At 49.0% G+C, this 16051-nt stretch overlaps 1 protein-coding gene across 7 annotated transcripts in view; it reads left to right on the top strand.

Annotated features, from left to right (window-relative positions):
• Window positions 1–12466, top strand: part of Ttc13 (tetratricopeptide repeat domain 13) — a 55467-nt gene extending 43001 nt beyond the window's left edge. For 4 of the 7 annotated variants that reach the window (XM_031341795.1, XM_031341800.1, XM_031341798.1 and 1 more), the window contains 9 exons: window positions 603–695; window positions 2683–2766; window positions 3641–3725; window positions 6383–6492; window positions 7638–7773; window positions 8868–8947; window positions 9576–9654; window positions 9782–9861; window positions 11592–12466. In XM_031341795.1, the coding sequence (XP_031197655.1) occupies window positions 603–695; window positions 2683–2766; window positions 3641–3725; window positions 6383–6492; window positions 7638–7773; window positions 8868–8947; window positions 9576–9654; window positions 9782–9861; window positions 11592–11706 (862 nt within the window). In that variant the 3' untranslated portion in view covers window positions 11707–12466. The remainder of the gene's footprint in view (window positions 1–602; window positions 696–2682; window positions 2767–3640; window positions 3726–6382; window positions 6493–7637; window positions 7774–8867; window positions 8948–9575; window positions 9655–9781; window positions 9862–11591) is intronic. The other 3 variants (XM_031341796.1, XM_031341801.1, XM_031341799.1) reach the window with 1 other exon arrangement.
• Window positions 12467–16051: the final 3585 nt, after the last annotated feature.

Below are 16051 nucleotides of genomic sequence, written 5' to 3'. Positions count from 1 at the left end.
CTCCAAGTGCTGGGATTAAAGGTGTGCCCCGCCACCACCACCCAGCTCGGACTACCCTTCCTTCCTTGCGGCCTGTCCCCTAAGATGCAGACCACCTCTGGATCTCTAGTGTGTATGTGCCTGCCCAGTGAATCCATTCCTGTTCCCGTTGCTGTGACAAAAAGCAATTTAAGAGAGGAAGGGTTTACTCCCCTTAAGTCCAGTCAAGAAGCAGAGATGCATGCTAGCACTCAGCTCATTCCTCATTATTGAGTGTGGGCCCCGAGCCCACAGAATGCCCCTAGATCAGTGAACAGTGCCAATTATGTGTAAGGTGGACTTTCCCACCAGTTAGCCCTCTCTGGAATTACTACTATGGCTGTGTTTCCTCCATTGATTCTAACTCCCACCAAGTCAGCAGTTTAGACGAACTGTTACAGGTCACCAACCTTTGCTGGCCTCTTACCTGGTATGGTCAGACTGCACTGGGATTCGATGGCCTGTGTGCTCTTTTCAGAAGTCGGAGCCAGTTGGGCTCCTCCTTCCCTTTTGCAGAGACCCATCCTTGGTTTATCCTGGAAGCTGTGGGTAAGGCCGCACTCCTCATGAGCTCTGTTTCACAGGATTGCTGATCCGGACCAGCCTGTGCTGTGGCTGGATCAGATGCCAGCGCCGAGTCTCAGCAGAGGTTTCAACAACCACATCAACTTAATCAGGTAGGAGCCTTTGTGCTTTGTTCCTGTTGGCATAGGAGTGGAGCAGTATGAGGGGCCCTGGTGGCCTTGGTTGGGAACACACCCAGGTAGCTCTGCACCCACACGTGTCTTTCTTGCTGGTCCACCTGCACACGATGCTTACTGTGTACCTGCACAGGTAGAGGCCCCCTCCCCCACCTGCTGAAGGGTGGACTCTCGAAAGATGTACTAGGGTGTCAGTTTTCAAGAAGTCATCAAACAGCAGAGGAAGTGATGAGATGGAGAATTCCATATTTGCCATAGTTTGCTCATGGGCCTGCTGTGGCCAGGACTGCTAGGGAGGTTGCTCTGTGGTGGAGTTAGGCTGCATGGGAGCTTTTGTATTACCCTGAGCCCTGCAGTCAGGCACTAGGTGAATGCTTGCCTTTCCTTCCTTTATGGGCTTAGCTACCCTGACAGCAGGCGTGAACACACACTGAAGAGCCCACTTCAGGGATGCTCAAAGTGTTTGCCCGTCATTTAGTGAACATGACTTTAGATAAATTTGGCAGATGTGGTACTGTGTCATATCTAAAATATTTCTAGCTCTGGGAACCTAGATCAAGAAACTGTTGCTCCGTCTAACATGTGACATTTAAATTTAGGTTTTAGTATAAGAGTCTTTTTTAGACTTACTTTTTTAATTTCTAGAAGTCATGTTTATTTTCTCTTTGTAACTGGTTCCTTTCAGTTCCTCACGGAATGATTTGTGACACTTTTACCTAGAGTTGGCCACGTGCTGTTACTGAGGCCACTTATGTTCTTATGTTCAGAACCAGCTTATGTTCTTGCTGAATGGTACTTGAGTCAGAGACCCATGTCAGGATTTGATGGAGTGCAGAGAAGGAGGGGATGCCTGGCGTATCCAGGGCCAAACCTGACCTGTCTCAGAGAGACAAAGGGCACCAACCCACTGGTGAATTCATTCTGACTAGGAAGCTGTGACTCATCCATTGTAGCTGCCAGCCACTATGCATTCCAGGAAGTCTCGGGAACTGAAGCCCGAGAGATAGGTAGAAGCCAGAATAGTGAGCCATGCATGGGTGTGAGCAGAGAAGCAGCAAGGACAGATGTGGACACAAGGAAAGTGGTGGTAGCAATGGATGAATGAACAGACTTGGGGGGCCGGACAGGGTGGGAACAAGTGTAGTGATGCAGGTCCCTGCGACCTCTGCAGGGATTGGAAGGAAGCTGCAGACACTCTGAAGTGGCTGACAGAAAAGTATCAGAAGCACCCATTCTGCTTCTAGCTGAGGCCACGGTTGTCCCCAGTGAGCCTAAGAGTAGTAGGAGAAAAAGTGAGGAGCTGGAAATTGAAATGCCCTATCAGGGAGAGGAGTCCTCCTTGCATCATGACCTTGATGTGAGGGAGCTGTCGGAACCAGGGAGCGGTGCTTCCTAGGGCGGATGGGCTTAGACTCAGCTGTTACTAGATGTGAACGCCTTTGAGAGAGGTTAAAGGGGAAGAAAGCAAAAATACAGGGAGTGGGAATGTGAGGAGTATAGTGTCTCCAGCAGGTAGAAGAAAGGAAGACTGCTAAAGAGCCAGAGAGGCACCTTCAGACAGGCCAGTGTGTACACAGAGAGCCTGGTGTGCACAGAGAGTCAGGCATGTCCAATACACAGACTCATACACAGAGAGCCAGGCGAGTCCAATACACAGGCACACACAGAGAGCCTGGCATGTCCACTCACCATAGTCGCCATCAGGTCTGAACTCCACTAAAGCTGAGGGTTTTCCTTCCTCTGTGGTGTGTCAGGAGCTACGTCTTTTCTGGATGCTTTCTGCCATAAGGAACTCCAAGAGCCCAAGGTTTCTACTGAGATGGGAGTCGCTTCTCCCACAGTGACAGAGCAAGCCCCTCTCCTACACTTTGCCATATTTGTCCCTGCTCTTTGTTTTTGGAACTAACTGATGTTTACACTCCTTTGTAAAATAATGTTTAATTTAATCACTTTTACCTTACAGGGGTCAAGTGATTAATATGAGATATCTGGAATATTTTGAGAAAATACTTCATTTTATTAAAGATAGAATTCTTGTTTATCACGGGTAAGCCTTCGATCCTCCCCTTTGCTGTATAGCATTGATTCCATGTGTTTCATGTGTGGTATGCCTGTGAGATTCGAAAACTGAACCACTGGCAGACCAAACTAGATCAGAAGTTTAATTGAAGCCCGCTTTTGTGTAATGGCTTTATAGAGTGTTGGCCTTGGCAGTGCTTTCGGCCTGACACTCAGCACAGTGACATTCCCGATTGTCTACAGAGCTTTCATCTGGTGGGGAGTTGCGGTTTGTGGTGGACTCACCAGCTGAGCATGAGAACCATGTGGACCCCCAGCAGGGTACTTTGATCCGAGCAGCTTTAGAAGTAAAACCTCGCATACTTCCCAGTGCAGAGTTGGAACAGGACAGTCAAGGTCTTGCTAAGACGCCTGTGCCTATGCATTGGCCTGCTGCATTTCCCGATTCACCTCATGCTACTCTGCAGCCCCACACCTGTTGGCTTGCATTGACTCCTCCTGCTGTTGCCCAGTTTGGGATACTGTTTATTCTCAGTGTCTGGCGACAGATCCCCAAGACTCGGGTCCTTTGCGTTAGATGGCATGACATTTATACAGAACCCACACAGGGGCCTCCAGTACTCTAGGCCATCTAGATGGACTCCTGTAACATCAACCCCAGGCCAATGCTTGTTGATTAGGGGATGTGGAGTAGGTGGATCAGAACAATCAGTAACATGATTTTCTCACATGTATTGATTTGGGTGGATGACCCCATCAGTGAGGAACCTTGGAATATACAGGCCTACAGCATTGAACTGCTTGTCCTTAGGAGCAGTCGTTTAAGATGTAAACGGATTGGCTTACCTTATCTGCATTAACCTCCCCTGCCTCCTCCCTCTGCTCTTCCTCCTCTCTTCAAGAGCAAATAATCCAAAAGGCTTATTGGAAGTCAGAGAAGCTCTGGAAAAGGTACACAAAGTGGAAGACCTTCTTCCAATTATGAAGGTAAGTTTGCCATCAGCATCTCAGGTGGGGCGGAGCAGTGACTAGGCACTGAAGAGCACTGGCTTTGTTGTCCCAAGGATTTGGGTTCGATTCCCAGCACTCACATGGTGACCTCACGTGGTGACTCAAAACTATCTGTAAGTCCAGTGCCAGGGGATCTGACTAATGACCTCTGCAGGCACCGGGCATGTAGGGTGCACAGACATACATGCAGACAAAGCACTCATACACATAAATTTAAAAAAAAAAATAAAAATATATCTCAAGAGGAATTGTATAAGAGAAAACCAGTAACACGTTAAGAGAAAAGATCGAAGCACATGTTTGAATGTTGTGCTGTCTTAAAACTTACAAAGGATAGCATCTGCGATCCCTTCATTAACACACTGTAAGCAGTAACACAGATTAAGTACAGTGCTGGAACCAGACTCAACCAGAACAGACTTTCCAGAAGCAGTCAATTCAGGAAACAAAGGGCTTGAAAATAAATATACTCAAACTGGACCCGAGGCCACAGTCCGGTACTCCTCGGCTGCCCTTGCACACGTGAGAAGCCACGGCAGCTGTAGTTAGATGGATTCCTGAAAGAAGAGTTGGGGGACGTCATTTCCCCCAGATTCCTGCGAGCATCATTCCTTGTACCCTAGGATAGGTGTGTGGAGGCCAGCAACTGCAGAAGAGGAGGAGAGCAGAGGCAGGGGGCAGAGGAGTTCTTGTTGTGTCCTTTAGCCACATCTGCAGTGAAAGCCTGTGGTGTCCTGTGGCCACATTGCAGTGAAAGTCTATGCCATAGCGGGAGTTGCTCAGCTTGCTGCGAGCTGAGGTATCAGATTTGCAGACCTGAGATTTGCAGAGCTGAAATGGAGCTGTGGCCTGGGAGGTGGGCAGTTCCCCTGAGCACCTCGAGCTCCATTTGCTCCCAGGGCTGCCTCACTGGGAGTCATGCACGTAGAACACTCTCCTGGTCCATACTAGGCCTGTGTTTGATCCCCAACACAGCAACAACATGAATTTTGACATTTGTTTTAATCTGAAATGCACTCTGAAAGAATGGAACTGAGGTGCAGCTTTGAGATAGGAAGTCATAACCAAAGGAAGGATCACAGAAGGAGACAAAAATAGCCGTGATAAGTCTTGCATGATACGGTAATGGCAGATTTGTTGGAAGAAGGATCTCAGGTGGCTTTTAAAATCAACCTGTGTGGTGCTGACCTCCAGTATCATGGCAGTGCCTCCATGACAGGCAGCAGGACACACCATGGACGAGAGACTGGCATTGTAGTGGGTCAGCTTCTCTGTTGCTTTCCTGTGGATTTCAGTCACTAAAATCTAGTAAGACATCAGGTGGAAGACAAAATCTGCTTGCACAGTGGAAAGGAAAGCTAAGTGTACCAGGCGAGGCCACAACACCTCGCCAGAGGGTGGCAGCACTGCCCTGCTGTGCTTGTCTGTAGGAGCCTATCCTTTGGATGGGAGCGTTTCCAGCTTCAGACTGGCTTCAACTGGATTATGGATGTGTTGGTCTGTGTGCACTCAAAGCATATGGGAAACACGTAGCTTGCTTCTTCCTCTGAAAAAACATGGTGTGCCACTGGAGACTTAGAAAAGCACTCAGGCCCCAGCAGATAGCTGGAGCATGGACCAGTCAGAGGCCTGTCCTCACCCCTCCACTGCCACTTCCTGGCCCAGTGGCTTGGCCAGGCTTGTTTCCTTTCCTGTGACTGTGTGTTCATACCTGGTCTGTTTGTGGCAAGGATTCAGCTGGCAGACAGGAAGCACCTGCACTTGTCTTCTGAGAGCTATTCCCTGAAGAAAGCACTTCTCTCTTGAGATCAGCTGGAAAGCCTTAGTAGCCAGCCTTGTCCAGGGCCTCCAGCCAGCACTCCTGTGACCTGCTGCTAGAGAAGCCCTCCCACCAGAGCCCAGAGAAGGCCTTTGTCTGTCATTGCCTGCCTTATTCCACCTCCATCCATCCCAGCCAGAGTCGGAGGGCATTGTTCTAGAGTAAAGGCAGAGCAGGTTTTAACCCAGAGCTGGCATCTGAAGTTGTGTTCCTAGGAGACAGCCTGGCCGGCTCTGAGGAGCTCACTTCACAACCTGTGGTCTGCAAGGTTAGAGTTTGTGAACATAAAGCACAGCTGGAGAGGAAGCACTGAGCACCTCTTGGGCCTGCAGCTCTGGGAAGCACTTGCAGGAGCACAGTGCTTTTTCAGGTTGCAGGGACTGGCATTGCTGTTCCTGGTAGGCAAGGCTGCCTGCCGCCTGCTGCATTGGGAGGAGAATCAGCCCCAGAGCAGCTGCCACATTGAGCCAGATCTTGGCTGTAGGGTGCCTGCAGCTTTCTGCTGGGGCCCCTACTGCTCTGTAGGCTTGTGGGATGTGAAGCCCTTAGGGCCTGTGTTGCATCTAAAGAGAGGAGACCTTAGCCACTGCCTACCAAGAGAGAGCACATGGTCTCTCAGTTTGAATGCCTCAGACAAACCCAGGGCTGAGTCAAGATTCAGGACGGATTAGAAGTAGACATGTCTAGCTTGTAGCATGCAAGCGATGTGCAGCCCAGGGGAGCTGAGAATGCAGCCCAACATGTGTGTAGGTGACAGAACCATGTTGCAGCCTGAGAACTCCAGCTAATATGGATTTTTATTTTCCCTTGAAAGCAGTTTAATACCAAAACAAAAGACGGGTTCACCGTGAACACCAAAGTCCCCAGCCTCAAAGATCAAGGGAAGGAATATGACGGCTTCACCATCACCATCACAGGAGACAAGTATGTGCGCTCCAGTGTGACGCAGGGCTGGTGGTGGCCAATGGAGGGGTGTCCTGATGTAAGCCATGTCTGGGCCATGTGTGCACTCAGTATATGTCTGGGGCGGCATCCTTCCTGGCTAAGTGCACACAGCCTATTTGCATTCCCGTAGCACCTCTGCCTGGTGCTCAGAGGCTCTGGAGAGCTTGTCCAGCAGCAGGAAGACAAGGATCAGTGCAGACCTAGGGCTGCCGTGTGCATTTGTTGGGCCTTTTGAGGGTGGCGATATCTTCGTGGAAAGTTTGGACACCTGAGACTCTGGCTGTCATTCGCAAGCTCCCCTCTGCCCTTGCTCTCACAGCCTCTGGTTAAGAAGTATTTTAAAGTCATTTTTTCTTTGATAGTTTCATACATGTATGTAATGACTTTTAGTCCTTCTTGTCCCTCCAGTTAGTCTCACTAAAACCCTTCTTCCCAGCAAGGCCCCTTTCTACTTTGTGTGTCTGTGTGTCTGTTTCTGTCCTGCTGAATTTAAATAGGATAGACCCACATTCAGGCCATGTCTCCCATGAAACCTTCAGCTTTCCCCCGTGTCGTCCAGACTAAAAATCCTCTTCCCTTTATGTCCCCAAGCCTGGTCTCACCTCTCCCTTCCTCCAGCTAAAGATTCTGAGAACTAGGAAGTTCTGCAGATGCCATCATGATTATCGCATGCTGTGTGAGTTCATCCTCACAGAACCACGGTGCTGTGGCATGCATGGTAGTAGCAGTGTTCATGAGCCTCACACACTTCCTGTCCTGACTGGGCAGAGTGGCTGGGAAAGTGACAACAGGGCCGGAGCACTCTGGGCAGCCACTATGAGCATACACACATGCACACACACACGCATACACACATGCACGCACACGCATACACATACACATGGCTATCATACACACTACTTCTCCAGTTTCTTTTTATTTTTTGTTTTTTCGAAACAGGGTTTCGCTGTATAGTCCTGGCTGTCCTGGAACTCACTCTAGACCAGCCTGGTCTTGAACTCAGAAATCCACCTTCCTCTGACTCCCAAGTGCTGGGATTAAAGGCGTGTACCGCCACTGCCCGGCACTTCTCCAGTTTCTGTTTGGACTATTTATGGCGTTGACAACACTGCTTGTGTTTCCAGGGTCGGCAATATCCTATTTTCTGTGGAAACTCAAACCACAGAAGAGAGGACACAGCTGTATCACGCTGAAATAGATGCACTTTATAAAGACCTGACAGCAAAGGGCAAAGTACTGACCCTCTCCGCAGAATTCGGGGTAGGCTTGGCTTTGCTTCATTTTCTATTCTTGGTGTGTGTGTGTATTTGCATGTGTGTGTGTGAGTGAGTGAGTGTGTGCACATGTGTACATGTGTGTGTATGTGCATGTGTGTTGCTGAGGATGGGACCCAGAACTCTACATGTAGTAGGCAAATGCTTCACTAGGGCAAATACCCTAGTCCTACAACTTCTTTTGGCAAAAGTCCCCTACGCACACACACACAAACACACACACTTCCCGTTTCCCTGAGGCTGTATGTCTTATGCCTGAGATCAATTGTAACTGTCTCAGCCTCCTTTCTAATATTCGGTGGAGCAAAACCATTTTCAGGGTTTAACAGACACAGCAATGGGGTGATACAGCTGTTACAGCTGATACCTGCTGTTAGCTGTGCAGTGCATCAGTGCAAGCTTGTGGTCAGAGGAGGTTTGTTCAGGTCAGCCACCGTGAGCATGGTTTCTGTTCTTTCGTTAGAATTGCTGCTTACCGTGAAACTGTGGTTGTGACTGCCACCTTGAAGGGATTTAGAGTCACCTCGGAGGCACCTCTGGCCATATCTATGAGAATATTTCTGGAAAGGTTTAACTGTGGAAGGGAGACCCACCTGAATGTGGGCAGTGCCCTCCATGGACTGGTTGTCCTGAGCTGAAGCAGAAGTGGGAAAGGAAGTGAGCTTAGCACTAGCATGCACTCTGCCTCCTGCCTGCAGCCACAGGGGACCAGTCACATCATGCGCACATCCAGGGAGCGCTCCTTCCAACCAGCTGCTGCATGCTGGCTGGCTCCCAGCAGTGAGAGAACACAGGAGCTGGGAGTTCTTTGGTCTCTGACTTCTCTCCCCTTGCCTGCTGAGACAAGAAGTGGCTCCTAGCAGGAGGAAGACATTCCTCTCAGACAGTGGAGGCTACTGGCTCCCAAAAACCTCTACACTTCCTTAACATTTAGTCGGTTATTCTGTGTGTTTGAGCACCTCGGTCTGTGTAAGAGTAAGCATGCCAGCCCTGAGGGAGGGAAGCAGCTTGACAGAATCTTCTGCAGCGCTAGTTTGTGATGTGGGGTTGAAGTTCATGAATCTCTGTCCTTTTTCCTAGGAGGCTGATGCTGTCTGCAACTTAATCTTGTCCTTAGTTTATTATTTTTATAATTTAATGCCCCTGTCTCGAGGATCTAGGTAAGTGGTGTCCCATCCTATGACAGTTTCAGGTTGAAACTGTTGCTATGGCTTATGTTTGTGTCACAGGGACAGGCTCTAAAGCCCACCACAAATCACAAGAAGTTCCCATTGTTTCTTCTAAAATCCACCCCACACACACACACCTCAAAATCACCTTTTTGTTGGATATAGTGGCATGTGCCTTTAATGGTATCCCTAAGGAGACAGAGGCGGGTGGGTCTCTGAGTTTGATGCCAGCTAATTCTACATAGTGAGGCCCTGTCTCAAGGAAACAAAATGAAAACCAGAAAGTTCACATCCTTGACCAACCATCAAGGGAATTTAAAGTATGGCCAAGAGGAGAGGCCTATGTGCTCCTCCCAGAGCAGAGAAAGAATCAGGAAACAAAGTGGTGGGAACAGCTGTCCCCTAAGAAAGCAGACGCTCCTGCTCCAACCCTCAGGTTCCCTATGCTTCCCACACAGGAAAGGAGAAGAAACAAATAGACCTCTTCTGTTAACTAAACATTTAAGGCTTCAGTCCAGACAATTCCTATGTAAGATTCTGTTTCACGATGGATGCCCATAGGGAGGTTAGCATGGTAGCCGTAGACCAGGGCTGGCTGAAGTCTGTCCTGTCTTGACAGTGTCATCGCCTATTCAGTCATTGTGGGAGCGCTGATGGCCAGCGGCAAAGAAGTAGCTGGGAAGATCCCCAAAGGGAAGGTATGCTGGGCTGGCGGAGGCACACAGCATGGCTGCACCTCGCCCCTGACTCCTGGTTATGGACACCATGTGAGCTAGACCCCACACCGTTTCCTCCCTTTTGTCATATCCTGATTCTCTTTTCCAGTTAGTCGACTTTGAAGCCATGACAGCCCCTGGCTCAGAGGCCTTCAGCAAGATAGCAAAAAGCTGGATGAACTTGAAAAGGTAACTGTGGAGGTATTAGGAGCAGGCTTGCTGAGGAAGGCTTGGGGTCCTCACTTCATGCTGGGCAGAGGCCCTGGTGATGTGCTCGTTTCAGAGCTAGTCCATACAGTTGTTCAGTACTCTGGTTTTAAGGTAGAGACAGTTTACTACAGGTAAAAAAGAGTGATGAGAGAGATGGAGAGAGCTCAGTGGATAGCACACATCTTGAGGACCCAAGTTTAGATCCCTAAGCCCAAATAAAATGCTGGGTGGTTGTGGTAAGTCACAGGTTGGAATGCAGACAGGATCCCAAGACCAAGGAGGACAGCTCAGCTAGCCTATATCTGTGAGCTCTGAGTTCAGCAGTAAATTCAGTACAGAGAGTTAAGGAAGAGTCTGAATGTCAACCTAGGGCTAACACACACATGCACACTCCTGCGCACACATATATACACACACATATAATAATTTAAAATGAGTAATAACACAGAAAAGCAGTATGTAAAGGAAAGTTTACTGGTCTTTTATGTACTCAGGCTCTCTCTCTCTCTCCTCTCCCTCTCCTTCTCCCTCTCCCTCTCCCTCTCCCCACCCCATCCCATTACCCAAAACTCAGGCCCAGAGTTCAACGACCCGTGTACAGCACAAGCCTAGTGGCTTGTACTTTATGACTCCAGTTCCTATTTTGTTGCAGCCTAGGCAGGAGTTGCATGTGACCAGCTCCAGCAGGGGCATGCACACACACACATACGCACACACACACACCCTGCCACCCCTGTTGTCGCTGTGTGCCAGAGTCTAGCAAAGTCCCTTAGAGCTGTGCCTCCGGAAATGCTGGGGAGTGAGCACAAGCTTGAGTGAGACACTGATTTGACTTATTCCACATCCCTTCCTGCCCACATGACACCAGCCACTCTGTCACCTAGCGGACCATTTGAGCTGTGTTTAAAACAGAAATGTGTGTCTGTCATCTACATTGTTTAGCTTGTCCCATAGAGTCTTGTTTTGAGGTTACTCGTTTACACATGGTTTGGTGATGTGGCCACAAGGTAGAAGATCCGGCTTCCTCTCCTTTAGGTAATTTTAGCAAGTCTCTCCACAAACCACACAACCACATGTTGCACAGTCATGGTTCATGGCAAACCTGGTATGTAATGTTTCTCAAGGATCATGGGGATTTTGAGCTAAGGATTTACTGCTGCAGATGGGGACAGGCTTAGACAAGTGACAGAATCAGGAGGGGTGGGGCCAGGCCTGAGCCAGCATCCTCAGAGTCTCAGGCTCAGCATCCTCAGAGTCAGGCTCAGCATCCTCAGAGTCTCAGGCTCAGCATCCTCAGAGTCTCAGGCTCAGCATCCTTAGAGTCTCAGGCTCAGCATCCTCAGAGTCTCAGGCTCAGCATCCTCAGAGTCAGGCTCAGCATCCTCAGAGTCTCAGGCTCAGCATCCTCAGAGTCAGAGTCACATGAGACATCTTCAAAGTTGGGCTCAGCATCCTCAGACTCAGGCTTAGCATTCGAGGTAGCCACAGCAGGATATGAACTGTGTGACAAGGAGCCCTGTGCACATTAAAGTATTATTTGTTTCCCCAAAGTCCTGGCTGAGCTTCCAAGCAGCTTAGGACATGAGTTCTCTCTTAGGACTGTGGATGGGTCTGCTGTGCCTTCTGCCTTTCTGGTTGCATATACCCGGGCTATGGCTCCCTATAAGGCATTGCTAATAGTTAAAAGTTTCCCTGTGTTTCTCTTCCAGTATTTCCCCTTCCTACAAGACCCTGCCGTCAGTATCAGAGACATTCCCGACTCTGAGGTCCATGATCGAGGTGCTCAACACGGATTCCACCCCACGATGTCTAAAGAAACTCTAGCCGGATCAGAGGATTTATACACGTGATAGGCCAGGCCTCTCGCTTCTTAAGTTATTTTTTAAGACATGGAATTATTATGGAATTAGGTCCTTTATTACTTTTGATACCAATTTTTGATAGGAATTGAATACTTGAAAACATTTTCTTTACTTTTTCTGAACCATAACAGAAATCATGAAAACGGGTTTTTTTCTGAGGAAAAGCTACTTGACCAGGAAGGGAAGTATGTGTATTAGCGGCAGCCTGTTGGTTCCCATGTGTTAAGGTATACTGCTCCTTCCTTATAGCAAAAAATGTTTACTTCAGAAACCAAAAATCAATAATTAAGATGAAGAAAGCCAACAGCCAGCAGGGCTTGTCTTCACTGTCAGAGGAGTGGGCGTTCCTCAGACCTCCTTCCTGGGCACCCCCGTGGGGTGCCTCGCAAGCTACTGCCATGTCCCCACATGTGGGCCCTTCAGCCCCCCAGAACTGTAGAAGGGCCCCAGCACCCAGGTTCCATGGCTTGTAGCAAGAAGCACTGGCCAGACAACAGACAGTATTTGCCAATCCCTGAACCATGTTTTTCTTTTCTTTGTTGGAAAAAATAAGCCAAGGTGATTTCCGAAAGTCTCCAAGTTCGGGCACTGGATTATGTTGTGTGTTTGTGTAAGCTAGTTTTGCTTTCCGGTGTAAGAGGGTTTAGAACGTTTCTCGTTTCCTCAGATAGGGTGGAAGATGGAGGAATAAGGTCCATTAAAGGCTGCAGTTTCAAACCGTGGTCAGTTTTGTTGTTTTGCTATCGCCTCTCTGTTTTATTTATGTTCCCATTCAGATGCTGGAGGTGGACCAGGCGTCTCACGTCCTGGGAGCTACTCAGCCTCACACCTCACTCCTGCCCTGAACTTCCAGTGAGAGCAGGACAGCATCAGCACTTGTAGCCTGTACTTATGATCCCTGAGCGAGTGCATCACTGTGGGCCTCGGGACCCTCCCCCACCATCTGTAGTCGCCAGAGCAGTGGCTTCCCTAAAGTGACCAGACGGAGTTGGGCTGAGGAGTCAGCAGAACCCATTCTGTAGCCAGAGACCATACCTGGTCTGTCTTTTTCACTATGGCTGCACTGAGACAGGTGGCCCCACACTGTTTCCCAAGCAGAAGCCCATACCCTAAGAGCTCTCTGACTCCCTGTGGCCAACAGGCTATAGGATGGTGCTAGGGGATTCCTACCAGGGGACTCGCTGGGAACTGACTAGAGGACTCACAAGCTCCTGCTGCCTCAACTCAGTGCTTAGCATGGTCGTGAACAATATCTCCACGTGCTGCTTGGGTTCCTTCATACTCTTGGCTTCTCCTCTCTGGCAAATGGTCCAGAAGTGGGGTCTAGACAAAGCACTGAAGCTAGTGGGCCTAAAGTCAAGGTCCTCTGTGTGGTGATGTTGGCAAAGGATTCTGGCACAAGGGTGCTACAGATGCACACCTCGGGTTCAAATTTGTGTTTTCTGAGACAGTCCCAGAGTGCACTCTGAGCAGTGTGTGCTGTCTCATCCTGCCCCAGGGTACTGATGAATACCAGGCACAGGGGGTGCCTGTAGATACATCCTGACAGTGGGAGAGAGGGTAGGATGGGAACCACAGATGGAAGCTGACAGCGTGTGGGCCTTTTAAACTTCCTTTTTGCTTAAATCACAGACCTTGGGTTTCTTCAGAGATTTTTCCTCCCATTATCAGCAAACTGTCATGATGGAAGCCGAGACGCCGGTTGCGGACTGCTCACCAGTACATTGACTCCAAATTACTATGTTTCTGTTTCTGTGGTTACTATCCCAATTTCTGCCCATGCAGGTGATGTGATTAGATGTTACAGAAGCAGATGTATATACAGAAGCAGAATAGCCAGAAGCTCCCTGAATATATGGGACAAATTCCCCCAGGGCCCAAGGAAGCCTCTTGGGCAGTCCTGTTTGGTAGCCAAGGTTTCATCCTAGGGCACGGTGAGGCCTGTTCTGGACAGCTATCGTTCTAGGAAGAACATTGGGAATTCATTTCTGTGGTCCTCTCAGCTTGGGAATCCACTATAGTGGTCCTATTCAGAGCTTTTAGTTCTCCAACATGAATCTGTTTCTTAGAACTTCACACCAAGGGACCGGAGAGAGCTTTGTGGGCAAAGCCCTTGCTGCATCATCACGAGGACCTCAACTCAAGTCCTCCTGACGCACATAAGAAACATGGCTGTAATCACCTCTAAACCCAGTCTTGGGGACGAGGAAGTGAAGATTGCTGCTCTTTGCTGGCTGCCAGGTAGCAGGAAGCTAACTGCTCCAGGTTTGGTGAGAAATGCTGTCTCAGGTATGAGGCATGGAGCCAGAGCAGGAGACCTGACATCCTCCTCTGATCTCTGCATGTACTCAAAAGAACACATAGACCACAGGACTCAAAAAAGGAGTATTTTAGAAGAATAACACGGGGTACCAGTAATTTCAGTAGGCAGGAGGATAGGGAATTCAAGGTCATCCTCAGCTCTGTAGTGAGTTCATGGCCACTGTGAAATATTTGACTCTGCCAAGAAGAAAGGAGAGGAAGGACTCCAAGCCAGTTGTGGTTAGCATATGCCTAATATCCTAGTCATCAGGAGGTTGAAGCAGGAGGATCGCTGCAAGTTTGGGGCAACATGAGCTGTATATATAGTTCTAGGTCAATTTGGGCTACACTCTGAGATCCTGCCCATATACATATGCATATATACATGGTTGCTGTGTTTCAACTTTAAAAGCTGCCTTCAGAGAAAACCAGCAAGGTCAGTAGGTGCAGGAAGACAGTTCCTCTAAGGGAGGTATGTGGTATGGGCCAGTAAGACTGCTGGACAAGGGGTGCCCCTCCCAGCACATGGCCCCGTGTAGTCCTCCTGGCTGGACCCATCTCCTCTGGGACTTGTCCTGAGGCCTGGAGAAGTTATCTCCCTATTCTCTGAGCCATAGAAGCTGCCCAGCTGTCACTTAGCAGCAACCTGAGAGGCCCACAGCTGCCCAGGAACATCCAGCTGAGGAGGGTGGCCCTGTGGACCAGTCAGATTTGATCACTTAGCTTTGCTTTGTTGACAGGCCAGAGTATCCAGCTGTTACACCAACATCTGATTGGAACTCATGCATCAGATGACAGATGAAGTGAATCTAAGTCTGAAGATACTCAGACATAATGTCTGTGCCTCCCCCGTCCCCCAACCCCCAGGGAAAGTGTGAACTAGTAGCTGTTGTAAAATCTTCTCCGCCACCTCCTTTCCAGGGAAGAGCTGGTCCAAAGAGGAGGGGCCCAATATTTGCTTCTAAAATGCATTTGGATGAGAGCATTAGGGCCCTGCGCTTGCTGCCTCTTTGAAAGCTGCCTTAGATGCCTGGATCCTAGAGAACAGGCCCTATTCCACATTAGCAAAATTACTCAGGCCTCAGACTCCAAAGGAAAAAACCATGTCCTTGGCCTGTGCCTACACATACCAGCACTGGTGGCAGAATACATTCACCTAGAAAATGCACTTTTGGCTCAGCGGACACTTTATACATGGGTACCACATCTTCCATTGGGCAGCAAGATAGAAGAGAATGTTCCAGGCCCTGCCTCTCTCCATGAATCTTCTTAGTAGTGAAGGATACATGGTTATCACTGGCATGGCAGATTGCCTTAGTTCGGGCTGGCAAGAATGGCCTGATTTGATGATAGCGAAGTTTCAGGGAGATAGTAAGAGGCAGGCTGTCTGGCCCCTTACTGCTTAGGTGAGGGCTAGATGTGAGAGGTGGAAGTACCCTGTGCCATTCCACCAACTCAGTTCTTGGGCCATGAAGTTGGTGATACAACTCAGGTACAGTGGGGAAACTGCCTTTAAGTATCCCTGAAAGCTGTCAGCATGATCTCTGTCCTCCATAGTTAATGTCCCCTGGGTTAATCATGGAGGGCACCCAGAAAATGGGAACAAACTGCTCTAAGGCACCTCATTTGTCTTCCTGGGCTGCTGGAAGCTTGGGGCTGGTGATGAAGCTTTTAGGACCATGGTTCCCAGTGTGGTCCTAGGACAGTTGACCAGCAGCAGCACAGGACTTTCTGATGGTGTTGGGTTCTTCCTAAAGACCAACCTGATCAGAGATTCCCAAGTGGGTCAAGATCACACTTTGACAGTAAAGTTCTGCTAATTGTGAACTTGGGAACCTCTCTGTGGTGAAGCTCTCAACTGTGAAGATGTATGTCCGATGCAGTGTATTAACCATTGTCTACACAGTAAATAAAGGAAAGCTACAAAGTTCTTTGACAATTAAGGTTCTTCGTAAGATGTGGATCCTAGCACTCAGGAGGCTGAGGTAGAATGATCACAAGTCCCA

This window comes from Mastomys coucha, unplaced genomic scaffold (assembly GCF_008632895.1).
Source record: "Mastomys coucha isolate ucsf_1 unplaced genomic scaffold, UCSF_Mcou_1 pScaffold22, whole genome shotgun sequence".
In the NCBI taxonomy this organism is placed as follows: Eukaryota; Metazoa; Chordata; class Mammalia; order Rodentia; family Muridae; genus Mastomys; species Mastomys coucha.
The sequence above is the reverse complement of the archived record's forward strand: the minus strand, read 5'-3'. Positions and strand labels throughout refer to the sequence as shown.